General features: G+C 33.3%; 1 protein-coding gene across 3 annotated transcripts; it reads left to right on the forward strand.

The window, feature by feature from the left end:
- The first annotated feature begins 323 nt into the window (after nucleotides 1–323).
- LOC138896489 (uncharacterized) lies at nucleotides 324–10,108 on the forward strand. 3 transcript variants are annotated; one of them, XR_011409696.1, is made up of 5 exons: nucleotides 324–461; nucleotides 1,171–1,303; nucleotides 1,457–1,540; nucleotides 1,619–1,681; nucleotides 9,804–10,108. XR_011409696.1 is itself a non-coding variant. In XM_070181532.1 (4 exons), the coding sequence occupies exon 4, from the start codon at nucleotides 2,615–2,617 to the stop codon at nucleotides 3,560–3,562; it is 948 nt and encodes a 315-aa protein (XP_070037633.1). In that variant the 5' UTR covers nucleotides 324–461; nucleotides 1,171–1,303; nucleotides 1,457–1,540; nucleotides 1,619–2,614; the 3' UTR covers nucleotides 3,563–3,680. The 3 variants fall into 3 exon arrangements, 1 of the variants encoding a protein (XP_070037633.1); XR_011409695.1 differs by lacking the exon at nucleotides 9,804–10,108 and adding an exon at nucleotides 4,581–5,997; XM_070181532.1 differs by lacking the exon at nucleotides 9,804–10,108 and having other exon boundaries at nucleotides 1,619–3,680.
- Nucleotides 10,109–14,411: the final 4,303 nt, after the last annotated feature.

Genomic DNA, 14,411 nt, shown 5'->3' on the forward strand with positions numbered 1-14,411 from the left:
ATTAAGTGTTAATATTCTCTGTATATGAATCTTTTTTTAATTTCAAATCAGATATTTATAATTGATAAATTTCACTTCAAATAAGATGGATACTTGATTGCATCTCACATAAATAATTTGTGCTGTCTTTTTTCTTAAAAATATAATAACATCACACCTCAAGGCTTTTTCTATGTTCTTTTGTTTTTCTTTACTGCTATCAAATTTCTAACAGGACCTGATTTTCTCGCCCAAGTGTGATGTGAGGTTATAAATGCATATACGTTGATAACCACTTAGCGATAATTTGGCATGCACTATAGCTGAAAACCCATGTAAGCTCACTAGAGCACATGGAATGAGCTAAAGAATAACAAACTGTAGCTTTCTTTAACGACAACAAATGCTATTCTAATGGCAGAAGAAAGCAAAGGCAGAGGCACAAACTACTAGATTTCTTCTGCTAGCATTTGAAATTACAAGTATTTTATTTGGTTTATACCTTGTTTGTTATATGTCCTTCTATTTCTAAATTATGGAGCTTTGTGAGAGCAAAGCTTTGGCCAAGTTCTAACTAGACCAATGAGTTTCTGTTAAACTTTGATTACATTCACCCTTTTTTCACTATCGGAAAGAGTTTTCCTTCCTTCTTTGTTCCAATAGTTTTCATGTCCCAACTTTTGAATGGCTACAAGGAAAACTCAAATGTTCAGGCTTCTATTACAGTAAAAGTTGTGCCTAAAATAAGTTAACACTATTAGTTTTGCTACCTGATTTCTTAGATGTTACTTTGTGTGAATTATGGAACTTTATGAATGTAAAGCGGTGACGTAATTATTAATAGGTCAATGAGTTTGTGTTCTGTTCAATCTATCTGTTATCTTTTTTTCACGATTCATTTATGGTGTACAGTGTGATACTTTTAGTGATGTATAAATATTGTAATTATAGAAGTGTTTGGGCATTTGTAGTGTGTCTATACTTTCAATTGAAATGTAAATCTCTTTGTATGTTAAACCTTTATAGATTGCTCGAACTGCTGATGTCGATCGATAAAAAGCATTTGGCATTACCTTACTGCCCGCAAAAAGGAAGCAATACTCAGCAGAAATAGTCTCTAAAATTAATTGTAGGAGACGTGATATGTACAAGTAGTTACCAGTTGATAAAAGAGACTTTCTTTTAATGCAGTGCCGATCAAAAAAGCTTGATCTAAAAAAGGTTCAAACCGTACTGCTTGAATATACCAAACAAGCTGCTGGATTAGAATTACCTACACAAAAAACTCTGACGATAGTTGAGCGACCATCAGTTACTGCCACAGGTTAGAAGCAAAAACGATTTGTTCGAGAAAAAGACACATTTGCACACACACTGTTAGTAAACACAGATATATGCATGTATATATGTGTTATCCTTTGTGATTATATTTAAATATAATTTGCTTTTTCTAAACATATTTTTATTTGAATGTTAGACGGTATATCTTCGGTTACTGGGCAAGTAGCTGGTTGTGACAAAGAAAAAAATATTACTGACCACTTCTCCGTTTTTGAACATGGTAAGTGAGTGAAAATATGTTATTTCAGTTTGATTGTAATCTCTTTTAATATATTAATTAGAGTTGTTTGTATATTAGGCTCCAGCTCTGGTGCACCCTATGAACAACACCATGTAGAGACATCTATCGTCGCAAACAAAGGTTTGTCTCACTTTAATCTTTTAACAACATTTACTACTGCTCTCTTCTCAACACTAATAAGATATATTGTTGCAACTAATGTACATAGGTTATAAATCAAAAATAATATATTTGAACTGAAATATTAGAGAACTACCCAGTGATGCAACCATTTTAAAAACTGTACCGAACTGTAAATATTGTGGAGCAAAAAGATTTGAATATGAAACACCAGCATTTTGCTGTTACAATGGTTCAGTTAAGTTGATGTCACATGAAATGCCTAATGAACTCTTGAATCTATATTTAGGCAATACCGAAGAATCTGAACACTTTTGTACCTACCTTAGACTTTACAACAATATGTTTGTATTTACTTCACTTGGAGTGAACTACGACAAAGCACTGGCAAAAAGAAACCAAGAAATTTATACATTTAAAGTACAAGGTCAAATGTATCACTTCATAAATGATCTGATTCCAACAAATCGTCAACCACGAAATTTACAGTTATATTTTTATGATGAGAACACAGAAATATTGAATCGAATGGCTTCTTCAGATATACTTCGACAGTCGATTGTTGAGAAACTAATGGATATACTGAAGATAAATTCTTATTGTATCTTCTTGAAATCTCTTATACATATTCCAAAATTATCAAACTTTTATATTGCATTGCGATGTGGCTCTGGCTTAGATCAACGAATATACAACTTGCCAACTGTGTCAGAAGTAGCAGCATTATGGGTAGAACAAGAAACGAACATAATAGTTCTGCACCCCATATCTGAATTTATACTCACAGTAACAAAAGCCAGTTAGTAAATTACTACTATGGCTGTTATGATCCTTTGCAATATCCGCTTTTACTTCCTTATGGTCAAAACGGCTGGCATTGCGGTATTCCAAAAATCCTGCAACCTAGAAATAAATTGAGAAAGCGGGCTTACTATGAGACCGAACAACTTCCAAGTGTCTCTAACATGTGCAATTGATGGACTACTTGATATGGAAGCAGATATTTTGCAAAAGGGGAAACAAAAAAGAAATAATATTTCTTGTCGTGAATACTACTGTTACAAATTCCAGATGAGAGACAATAAGGAAAACATCATTTTATATTCTGGTAGATTATTTCAACAATATTCAGTTGATGAATTCATAAAAGTAGAAACTCAGAGGTTAGATTTTTCCTCATTTAACGAAGATTTATTTCGGGTTGATGTACTACAAGGAATTGTAGATATCTTAAGACTTGGCGAAAGAGAAGCTTCTAAGATAGAAAAACAAAACTTTCTTCCGACAAGTTTTACGGGTGGTCCGAGAGATATGTGCCAGCGTTATATGGATGCTATTGCGTTAGTGCAGTATTTTGGAAAGCCTGATATATTTCTGACGATGATATGCAATCCCTCTTGGCCCGAAATAAAGCAACATTTGCTCCTAACAGACGAAACTCAAAATAGGCCTGATTTAGTTAGTCATGTATTTAGAGCAAAGGTAGAAGAGATGAAGACAGATATATTAAAAAGAAACATATTTGGAAACGTTGCAGCTTATATGTACACTATAGAATTTCAAAAATGCGGTCCTCCACATGCTCATTTCCTTATTATACTTACTGATGACTATAAATTATTAACGCCGAAGGCTTATGACAAATTTGTTTGTGCTGAGGTGCCTGATCCTGATATAAACTCTTACTTACATAAGCTTGTTACTAAACACGTGATGCATGGGCCTTGTGATAATTTATATCCTACAAATTCATGTATGAAAAGAAATGAGTGCAAATTTAAGTACCCTAAGAGCTTCGCTAATGATACAACAAAAGAAAAGAACTCATATCCAATTTATAGAAGACGAAACACTGGTAAATCTGTAAAAGTTAGAAAATAATTTCTTGATAATTCATGGGTTGTTCCTTATAATCCTTATCTGTTGTGTAAATATAATTGTCATATAAATATGGAAGTTTGCTCTGATATTAAAGTTGTCTAATATATATATATATATATATATATATATATATATATATATATATATATATATATATATATATATATATAGTATGTATGTATGTGTGTGTGTAAAGGACATGATAAAATTTTATTTGGCTTATACGAAGATAACACAAATATACAAATAGATGAGATAAAATAGTATCAATCTGCTAGATGGGTGTCACCTCTGAAAGCTATGTGACGTTTATTTGCATTTCCTATCAATGAAATGACTCCAAGTATTTATCACCTCCAGTTACATCTTGATGGACTACAATTTGTCTCCTTTAAAAAAACTGACACAATAGACAGTATCCTGAAAAATCCTATGATTAAGAAGACAATGTTGACAGAATTTTTTTTGATGAATGAAACAAACGAAGATGCTAAAGAACTTAAGTTGTTGTATAAAGATTTTCCACAATACTTCGTATGGTCATCTACCTACAAAATGTGGACTCGACGACAACGAGGTCATGTTATTGGCCGTGTTGTAACATGCCATCCAACAGAAGGAGAAAGATATTACCTTAGATTATTACTAATGAATGTGAGTGCACCAAAATCATACGAAGATCTTCTGAGAGTAAACGGGATATGTTGTGACACATTTAGAGAATCTGCGGAGAGAAGAGGGTTGTTGCACTGTGATAACAGCTTGGTTGAATGTATGTCAGAGGCTGCATGTTATCAAATGCCTTATAGTTTAAGACGTTTATTTGCTACAATATTAGTACATTGCAACCCTGACAAGCCAAGGGAACTGTGAAAACAATTTAAACATTCAATGTCCGAAGACTTTAAGAACCTAGCCAATATAATGGCAAAAGATGTCCACCTTGTTGTCCTAAATCACATCAATGATATATTACATTCTATAGGCCGTGATATTAATGAGTTCAACCTTGTTTCAGAAACTATCACATCGTCGAAAATGGCGAATGAAGTGAAGGAAGAATATTTCAAAAGAAACATCATTGTGAGCGACGAAGATTTACTGTTGCATAGAAAATTGAATACAGAACAGAAAATGGCATACGACGCAATCTTTCAGAGAGTACCTTCCAGGAGGACGAACAGTTCATTCACGTTTTAAATTTTCAATTAATATTGATGAAAAGTTTTCTTGCAATATCAGCAAGCAAAGCTCACTGCGTCTTTGATTCGTGATGCAAAATTAATTGTGTGGGATGAAGTATCCATGGCCAAGAAAAATATGATTGAAGCTTTAGATTTTCTTTTGAAATATATAATGGACACAAATGTACTTTTTGGTGGAAAAGTTATTGTGTTGGAGGAGATTTTAGACAAACTCTTCATGTGGTTCGAAGTGGAAAAAAGGAAGACTTCGTTTGGGAAATCATATTAAACTCTGAAATATGGAATGAGCTTGAAAAACTTTGATTATCAGAGAATATGCGTGCGAAAATTGATCCCTCTTTCTGTGCATATTTGATGCGGATTGCAAATGGAAAAGAAAAGACAAATATGGATGGTAAAATATAAATTCTCAGGTCTTTCATTGTTCCTTATATTACTGAAAAAGAATCGTTGGATCTTTTATTCAACATAATATATCCTGATTTGCATACATCTTTTCATGATTCTTCTTTTTTAACTTCTCGTGTTATTTTGACGACAAAAAATAACTTTGTTGATGAAATAAATGATAGACTCATAGCTCAATTTCCTAAATACGCCAAGATATTTACTACAAAGGATGAAACTGTTGAACCAAATGATCAAAGCCAGTTTGAGAATTTTCTACATTCATTAAACCATGCTGGTTTACCTCCTTACAAATTAATTTTGAAGGAAAATTATCCCATTATGTTGTTACGAAACTTAAATCCTTGTGAAGGTCTATGCAATGGTACACGATTGATATGTTGTGATTTTAAGAACCGTGTTATAAGTGCTAAAATTGCGAGCGGTGATTTCAAAAATATACATGTATTTATTCCCAGAATACCGTTGTTATCTTCAGATGATGAGAAGTTACCTATCCCATTTAGAAGAACACAATTTTCGGTGCGCCTGTGTTTTGCAATGACGATAAATAAAGCACAAGGACAAACATTAGATTATGTTGGTATTTATTTACGTGAGCCAGTGTTTTCTCATGGCCAGCTATATGTTGCTTTATCGAGAGCAAAGAGTTCAAGTTATATAAAAAATATTAATCTGACCACCTACAGTGGATAACGATGATGACCAGTCTACATATAACATAGTATATGATGAAATCATTCAAAAAGCCCTCCTATAATTTCACAACTTTCTTGTTCATATTCCTTAATTTCCCATACATTGTTTATTTCAATGATTTTCTTGGGGCCTGAAAAAATTTCTCTGCAATTTCGTAAGCACTAAATAATAATTGTTTTGTATACCTTCAAATGCTTGCTAAATTTTTAGTCTTCTGATATAGTTTTTCGATGTGCAATATACAATCAAAATGCTCATTGTGAAAATTTTCAAGGACCAATCAGTGAAAAATCTATAATTACAAAGGCTTGTTACATATTTCTACGATTTTTATTGAACTCTGTGAAGCTAACCTACCTACTACCCGAAAAATATCAAGTTTTTAACTCTGCCTGGGTTTCAGTTACACTACTGCATCACAGCCGGTCCCAAGCCCAGACAAAAGAGGAGGGTTTACTGTCTATCTGTGTTTTACAATTCTAAAATGCAGGACGATTACTGAAATAACAAATATTGCATCTTCTAAAACCTATAAGGTATATCACAATGCTTCTCTCACCCAGGAGAACTTTTTTGCCGCTACCTAAACTCTGTTCTTACTGACTGGCCTGGCTCGAGTACCCCTCCTAGGTGACTCACAAATGTTTATCTCCATTTTGCTTACAAAAATATCAATATTTTATCTTTTTCATTTATGCAAAATTTGGGGTTATTTTGGATGTGCCTTTTGTTTAAAACTTTTCATCATTTAAATATAGTTATTACAAGTGGTTTTGGAGGAGCACATGTTCGTAATTTTAATTTTGGGTAAAACGTGAGCGGTGACATATTTTGCTTTGTTTCTTCGACTTTGTTGCGGTCATGATTTGATTTAATAGCTTTTGGAGTGAGTTTGTTCATACTACAGCGATTCCATAGTTTTCTTTTTGGTTTTCTATGTGTTTGATTTTTGTTATTAATCTATGTCAGTCGGATTTGTGGTCGCTTTGGATGCCATTTGGCATTTGAAGATGTTTCATTGTAAGTTACTCTAGAAGTTAAGTTTATTTCTAGTATCTACATAAATGAATGGCTAGCCATTTATGTAGTACAAATATGAAAACCATTTTGCATGTTCAAATAAGTACATATATAGATCTTACACCGAAGTCAACTCTTGAATATTTTGAGACATTCGTGTACCATAAAAGATGGCTAGCTTTCTTCTCGTGGTCTAAAGAAATAATATGTTTTATTTTTAAGCCTTACATTTTCCTTGGTGACCTTTACTTCTATAAGATAAGTATTTTTATTTTTAGTTCTTCATACAACAAAACTGAGCATTTTGATTTTCATTAAAGGAAGAATGCTTATTGTCTATTAGCAACAACTTTCTCATCTCTTTCTAACCTATTAAAGCCATTATGGTTGAGCAATCGGTTCCGTGTTAGGTATTTTAGTTGATGCTGTCTATGGAGTTTTATTAATATATTTATCTTTCGATATCAATTTCTTTATCTAAATGTTCACGTTTCACACTACATTTGTTGACTAATTTTATACTTTTTTTTAGCAGAATCTTTTTCGTATTATGCACCATTAAGCCATGATAGCTTAAGGAAGTGAGATTGGACCTGAAATGAACGAGACGTAAGCTATATCAAACTACGGTGATGGTATAACAATTGTTAAAAAGGCTACAATGCATTAGCAGAGGTTTCAACCTTGGAAGATGCACTATCGCTTTTTTAATAATCGTTATATGCTATCAAAAACAAAACTCTAGAGTCAGTGCTCTTTCTTCTAATCTCTTCATCTTCTTATCCGGTATGCTTTTCTTTCAATTTTTTGCTCACTGATGGACTGAATGGCTATTTAGTGTTTGCTTTCTTCAAAACTATATTGCAGAATAACATAGAGGTATTACTTTCATAGAGGTATTTGCATATCCTCTGACGACTAAAGTTCTGTGAAATTTTTGGATAGAGACAATGGCATACATCCTAATACCATATGTTCTGAAATATAACTTTGTCACCACGTAGGTGAGTTTCATCTAACATATTTTATTTTAATGATTTCTCGAAAATATAACTACCTTATGCTAAAGTTTATCAGACGCACATTTAGAATCAATTACAATCCCATTGAACCTTAGGTAGCAAAGGCAGGAGCTGAGGTCCCCAAATTTGACTGAAACGTAAAAGATTTCATGCTTGGTTGGTGTCAGGTAAATGATAAATTATTTCATATAAGCGCACTTTATTGAACTCTTTTAAAATACAAACACTTGGGAGTTCGGAGTATAGAATCTACATACAAGGCTGTTCGAGAAGATCTGACCCCTTATTATACGTTTCACAAATGGTATGAACTTTAATTTACTTCATTGTTTTTAGTTTTACCATGATTTCATTTCATTGACTTTGTTATAGATATAGTACTTTTATTTTGTGGATATCTATTATGCTGGAGTAGTATCTTCAATTCTTGGTAGGACATATTTTTAGTTGACAGTGGTGATCACTGGCTAATACACGAACCAATCAGATGGGCTGATTTAGAGAAGAGAGACTAGGAACCTTTGTTTTAGGGGTGAGTGAAGTATAAAATGATTGAAAATGTTACTACTGTATTGTTAATAGTTTCCAGGATTAGCTGTTTAAAAGAGAATTTATTTAGCTTAACAGTTTCAGATATCTACTAACCTTCCATCGTGAAGTCATCTTCTGAATAAACATGTGAGAGCGAGGCTATTTTGTGACTTACTACTGAAAATAGTTGATAGTAGACTGTTAATATTGGACAACTTTCTCCACTAAATATCAGACCAGAACTTAATTTTGTTGGTACCATTGTATATACAATATGTTGCGTAAGTACCTCCCCACTTATTAACGATCCATTACAAATCATGTACTATAAGTCTATAATAGAGTCTAACTTATTTAAGTTTTCCGGTTTACTTCCTCATGTTTGTATTTACACCTAGCTTATTTAAGTTTGCATGTTTCCTTCCTCAATTTGTATTTATCGCGCATGACCTTCCCATAAATAGGATACTTAATTTTTCTCTGTTTCTTTGAATTAATTGCTTTTAACTAATTGCTTTTGCTCTTCCATTCCGGTTGATCATTAAATTTGTATTGTTAATCCCCATAAATTGCCTTCCTTCACTTTGACCATACTCTTCACTAAAACTTCTAGACTGTAATTCTATACTAACTTAGGATATGATAGTCACAGTATTGTAATGCTTACTACTGTTTTAGGCCTTAAAGGTAACTGCTTATTTTTTCATGTAAGCGCTTGGACCTAGAAATGATATCTTTTTCTTCAATTTTATCACAGATTTGAGCCAATGGACCTAGAAATGAGGTTTCAATTCATATTTATAGTTCTTTCATTGTATGATAATCTTCAATTTTCCTCAAAGTACACAACTCTTTCCTAATACGAAATTGTAGTCAGCCTTACTAGGAGTTTAGAGCTAATCAATGAAAGTTTGACAACACTCAATTTAGGATTTAATGAAATTAGAGTATGTAATTCCTTCACAGTACAACCTTATACTTCTCTCTCGAAAACTCAGCTTCATGCACCAACTTAGTTTAACTTGTGCACATGATGAAGAAGCTTGCAGATAATGAAATAAAAACTCTGGTTGCACTATATTTGGACATAAGGTGCTACTAAATTCTGTTACTACATCACTGATCCTAGTCATTCTACATGAAGAATATATGTGAAAGCATTATCGTGCCTCAAATATTTATCTTTCTTCTATAAGCTTATTTTGTTGCAGTAAGTGCAGACATTGAGAACCTTCTTATGCAGGTACAGATTCTGGTGGAGAATCATGTGGAGTGCTTGCTCAAACCATATCTTACGCTCCCACAGATAATAAAGCTAAGGTTTGGTAATAAACTATTCTATGTCATTCATTACAGATTACGTCATGTTACACTTTTGCATACCAGACAACGAGCATGACTACAGAGAGAGATCTGAGCAATATAGATTATTGAACATTGTCTTGCATCAGTAGACAGACTAAAGCAACCTTGGTTGATTTTTCCTTCTCATTCTGTGCAAGCCTTTGTATCGCATCGTTAATTCAACTTCTCAGCTAACCTACTTTGCAGGTATCTTTCTATGTAAATATTTTACTCTTTTTACTTTTGCAAACAATATTTATCGAAATGAAACACGCTCTAAACCAAACTGTTGCACGGGCCAATCCTATCTAGTATACAAATATTTGTAATGTTCTAGCTGCTTATGGTAATCAATCAGAATGCCCTAATGGGATATCTCTGCTAGTGGCAGTAATGTTGTATCTACTTTTGCAAATCATAATACCATACGGGATAATTCTACTAGTTGTAATATTTTGAACCTTTAATAATAATATATTTAAATATTCTTACTTCCTCAAAATTTGAAATAAAATTAAAAATGCTTAAAGAATTATAAAGTTTTAGTGCTTCTCAAAAGAATGCTAAATTCGTGTCATTCTATGTTGAAGACAAATTGGAACCACAAGGATTCATATCCTTAGAAAGTTAAAATACGATTTCATTTGTTTGTTTAGGTAAATTTTTTATTTAATTTCAAGTTTTAAATATTTTAGGATTTCTTACATAGTTCAAATAAGGAATGATTTAGTAAGAAAACTTTAAATATTTTTAAAGTCCTAGATATTTAAAAAATAATAATAAAATTTCAAATTTATCCAATATAAAATATATTTTTAAAGAACAAAAATAACGAACGACACTCCGTTAAGAACTTTTGTGTTTTTAGTATAAGTGAGATGGAATTGCTCTAAGAGTCGGGCTATCAAATAACCAAGCATATGAGTGTAACTAAATAAAAATATAATTAAATTATTTATCGATTAAATGGTGTCAAATTTAGGAATTTCGAGGTATTACGTCACGAATTAGGTACTAAACAAAGAGTAGATCAATGTATAACAAGCCGTTTGGATGATTGTTACCCATTATATCGTATTATATTGTTACTATACACTAGTATTAGTACCCACATGACGTGCAGATAGTATTATGATTCTGCCAAATTATATAAATTAAAATAAATAAATTATATGAATAATTATTGGCAGTAACTTAAATATTATAACTTCAAATATAGTCGGTGATACAAACAAATAAAAATATATATGATTCAAAAGTAAATACTCCTTCTCTTTTAGTTTACATGAAGTATTTTTTCTTAATAGTCCGTTCCAAAAGAATGACACATTTCTATATATGAAAATAATTAACTTTAAATTTTTTATCTTACTCATTTTACCCGTAATGAGAAGATCTTATAGCCACACAAATATCATGGTCTCGCACAGCTTATAGGACCACAAGTTTCAAAAAAATTCTTTTTCGTTCTTAAACTCCATGCAAAGTCAAACTCTCTCATGTAAATTGAAACGGGGTGAAGTAATACTATATAGAGTAATAACTAATAAAATACATTTAGTAGTATCTTAATTTAAATTATAAAAGGTAAAGTATATTATTATCTCAACATAATGACTTCTTATATCAACATCAACTTCTACCAATCTAAAATTACACAATGACAAATTAATATATACATACACGACGATTTATTGACAATCAACATATTCTAACTTTTAGCAGTTACCAACATATAAAACAGTTAGATTGTAATTTGCTCAACAATTTTGATGCCACTTCAATTTCAACTACACAATTAAAGTCACTTTATTTTTAACAATTTAAATAAGACATTTAGGACATATTGGGTTGTTCACATCATATTTGTAAGTAAGAATATTGATAAAATTATAACGACCTAGCCGGTCGTTTTGAGTATTTATACTTCGCTCAGTAGTTTATAGGCATGATTAGATTCGTATGATGACTTATGTGAATCGTCGGTTTTGATTTTCAGGTTATTCAGAATCGAATTGGAAGAATGGATTTTATGGTTGAAGCTTTAAATTGGGAGAGTTGGCCAAGTTTGACTTTTTGTAAATTCGAACCCGGAACGGAGTTTTGATGGTTCTGGTAGGTCCGTATGGTGATTTCGGACTCGGGCGTATGCCCATATTTGCATTTGGATGTTTCTAGAAGGTTTCGGCACAAGTTGGCAAAAATTAGAAACTTGAAGGTTTGAAAAGTTCAAAGTTCATAGATTTCGATTTGAGGTGTGATTCATCATTTTGATGTTGTTATGTGTGTTTTGAGGTCTCGAGTTGGTCCGTATTGTGTTATGAAACTTGTTGGCATGTTCGGACGGGGTCCCAAGGGCTCGGGTGAGTTTCGGATGAGGTTCGGATCATTTCATTGCATTTATGGATTTTTGCTAAGCTGCTGGTTCTGGTGTGATCGAACCTGCGGCTGGTTTGCACAGGTGCGATGGTCGCAGAAGGGACAGAGGAGTCGCAGAAGCGAGGTGTGAGCTGCTGAGGAAGACCGCATAAGCGGAAGTAAGGGTGCATCTGTGCGTCCGCAGAAGCATAAAATTAGCCGCAGAAGTGGCGAATGGCGTAGGAGCGGGAGTTGGTTGGCGCACATGCGCGTGCGTAGAGGCGGAGAATGTCCGTGTCACGACCCAATTTCACCTATAGGTCATGATGGCGCCCAACACTACGATTAGGCAAGCCAACTTAATAAATTGAGCATTCATTGACAAAATTGAAAACCAAGAGAAATAATAAAACCCAAATTCTACCGATGTGTGTCCCAAGACCTGGTGTCACAAGTGTACGAGTATCTAGTAGATTATACAAAATCTCAAATATTGTCTGAAATAAAAATAGACAGAATGAAAATACAAGGAGAAATACTAGTAGCTGCAGAACGGATCAGAAAAATAGCTCACCACTATGCCCCTGGATAACGTGGGTGTAAGACGATGGGTCCCCCACTAGTACTTGCCTCGGTTCCTGCACAAAAAGTGCAGCAAGTGAAGTATGAGTACGTAAAAAACGTGTACCCATTAAGTATCAAGCCTAATCTCGAAGTGGTAGAGACGAGATGGCCGACTTTGACACTCATTATGGGTCAAAAATAATAATTAAAATACAATTAGGATATTTAAATCAGCATGATTTACAGAATTTAAAATAATTTATTTAATCAGCGAAAATAATCAAATTCCTTCAAATGCAATAATTCTCAATATATTAATTAAATTCCTTCAATTCAAATAATTTTTAATTTATCAATTAAATATCATTTACAGGCATAACGATTAATTCTTTAACAAGCAAGAATAATAATTCATTAAATTCCAAGGATTTTTTCAATTTATCAATTAGCTTCGCAAGCTGAAATAAACTAGTAATTATTATTATTAAGCACGATTTCTGCCGAGGACGTACGACCTGATCCAGAGTATCGTGTACACTGCCGAGGGACGTGCGGCGCGATCCATAGATGCATCTATCCTGCCGAGTCGTTCGGCCCGCTCCACAAGAAAGGAGGACATTTTCTTATGTACCTCCGGAAGGAAAGTATATTTATTACGAGATAAATTCGGGAGGAGAGCAATTTCTTTTAATAATTAATTGATTTAAACAAAAAATCAAGCATATGAGATTTCCATCCTTTAATGACTTTATCTAACAATTCACAATATATTCATATATATATATCAATTAATATTAATTAATCAAAGAATATAATTTACACAAACAATTCATGCTTTGAGTCCTAAACTACTCGGACTTTAGCATTTATAGTAGCTATGCACGGACTCTCATCACCTCGTGCGTATGTAGCCCCCGCAATCAGCAACAATTATTCAATTTAATCCCTATGGGGTAATTTTCCCCTCACAAGATTAAACAAGGGACTTACCTCGTCTCAAAGTCCACTTTCGATTACCACGTCGTGTAAAATTCTCGATTCAATGCCGAGAAATCCGAAACTATCCAAAAGTTATATAAAATAATTAATATATGTTCAATAATTCGAAATTCATCTAGTAATAAATTACCCTATCCAAAATAGTAAAATTCTTAAAATTTACCCCGGTCCCACGTGCCCGGATTCTGAAAATTTTTGGATGAAAACGTTACCCATAATCTCAATAACTCGAATATATAATTTCTACCCAATTCCATAACTATTTTTGTGGTTAAAATCTCATTTTTATAAAAATCTAGGTTTTTCACCTAAACCTTTGATTTCTAAGATTTACTAGTTATAATCTATTTATAATCTATGTATTTAACTCAAGGGGTGTAGAATTAACTTACCTCCAAATTGCTAGTTAAAATCTCCTCTCAAAAAGCACTGAAATCGCCCAAACATGGAAGAAAAACGAACAAAAATGGACTAAGCTTCGTCCGTTTTAAGGTTCTGCCCAGACAGATTTTTCGCACATGCGGCTTTCGCACCTGCGCCCAAAGGACCGCACCTGCGCGTCCGCTTCTGCGCCCAATTCTTCGCATCTGCGATGGCCGGGCAGCTCCTCCCCTTCGTACCTGCTACTGGTGGCTCGCACCTGCGGCTGACCATGTGCAGGTGCGATCATACCATAAGTTGGAAGCTTCAGCTCTTTTT

Source organism: Nicotiana tomentosiformis, chromosome 7 (assembly GCF_000390325.3).
Source record: "Nicotiana tomentosiformis chromosome 7, ASM39032v3, whole genome shotgun sequence".
NCBI lineage: Eukaryota > Viridiplantae > Streptophyta > Magnoliopsida > Solanales > Solanaceae > Nicotiana > Nicotiana tomentosiformis.

Coding starts and splice junctions, on each gene's coding strand:
- LOC138896489 (XM_070181532.1), top strand. CDS start 2,615: ATGAGACCGAACAACTTCCAAGTGTCTCTAACATGTGCAATTGATGGA.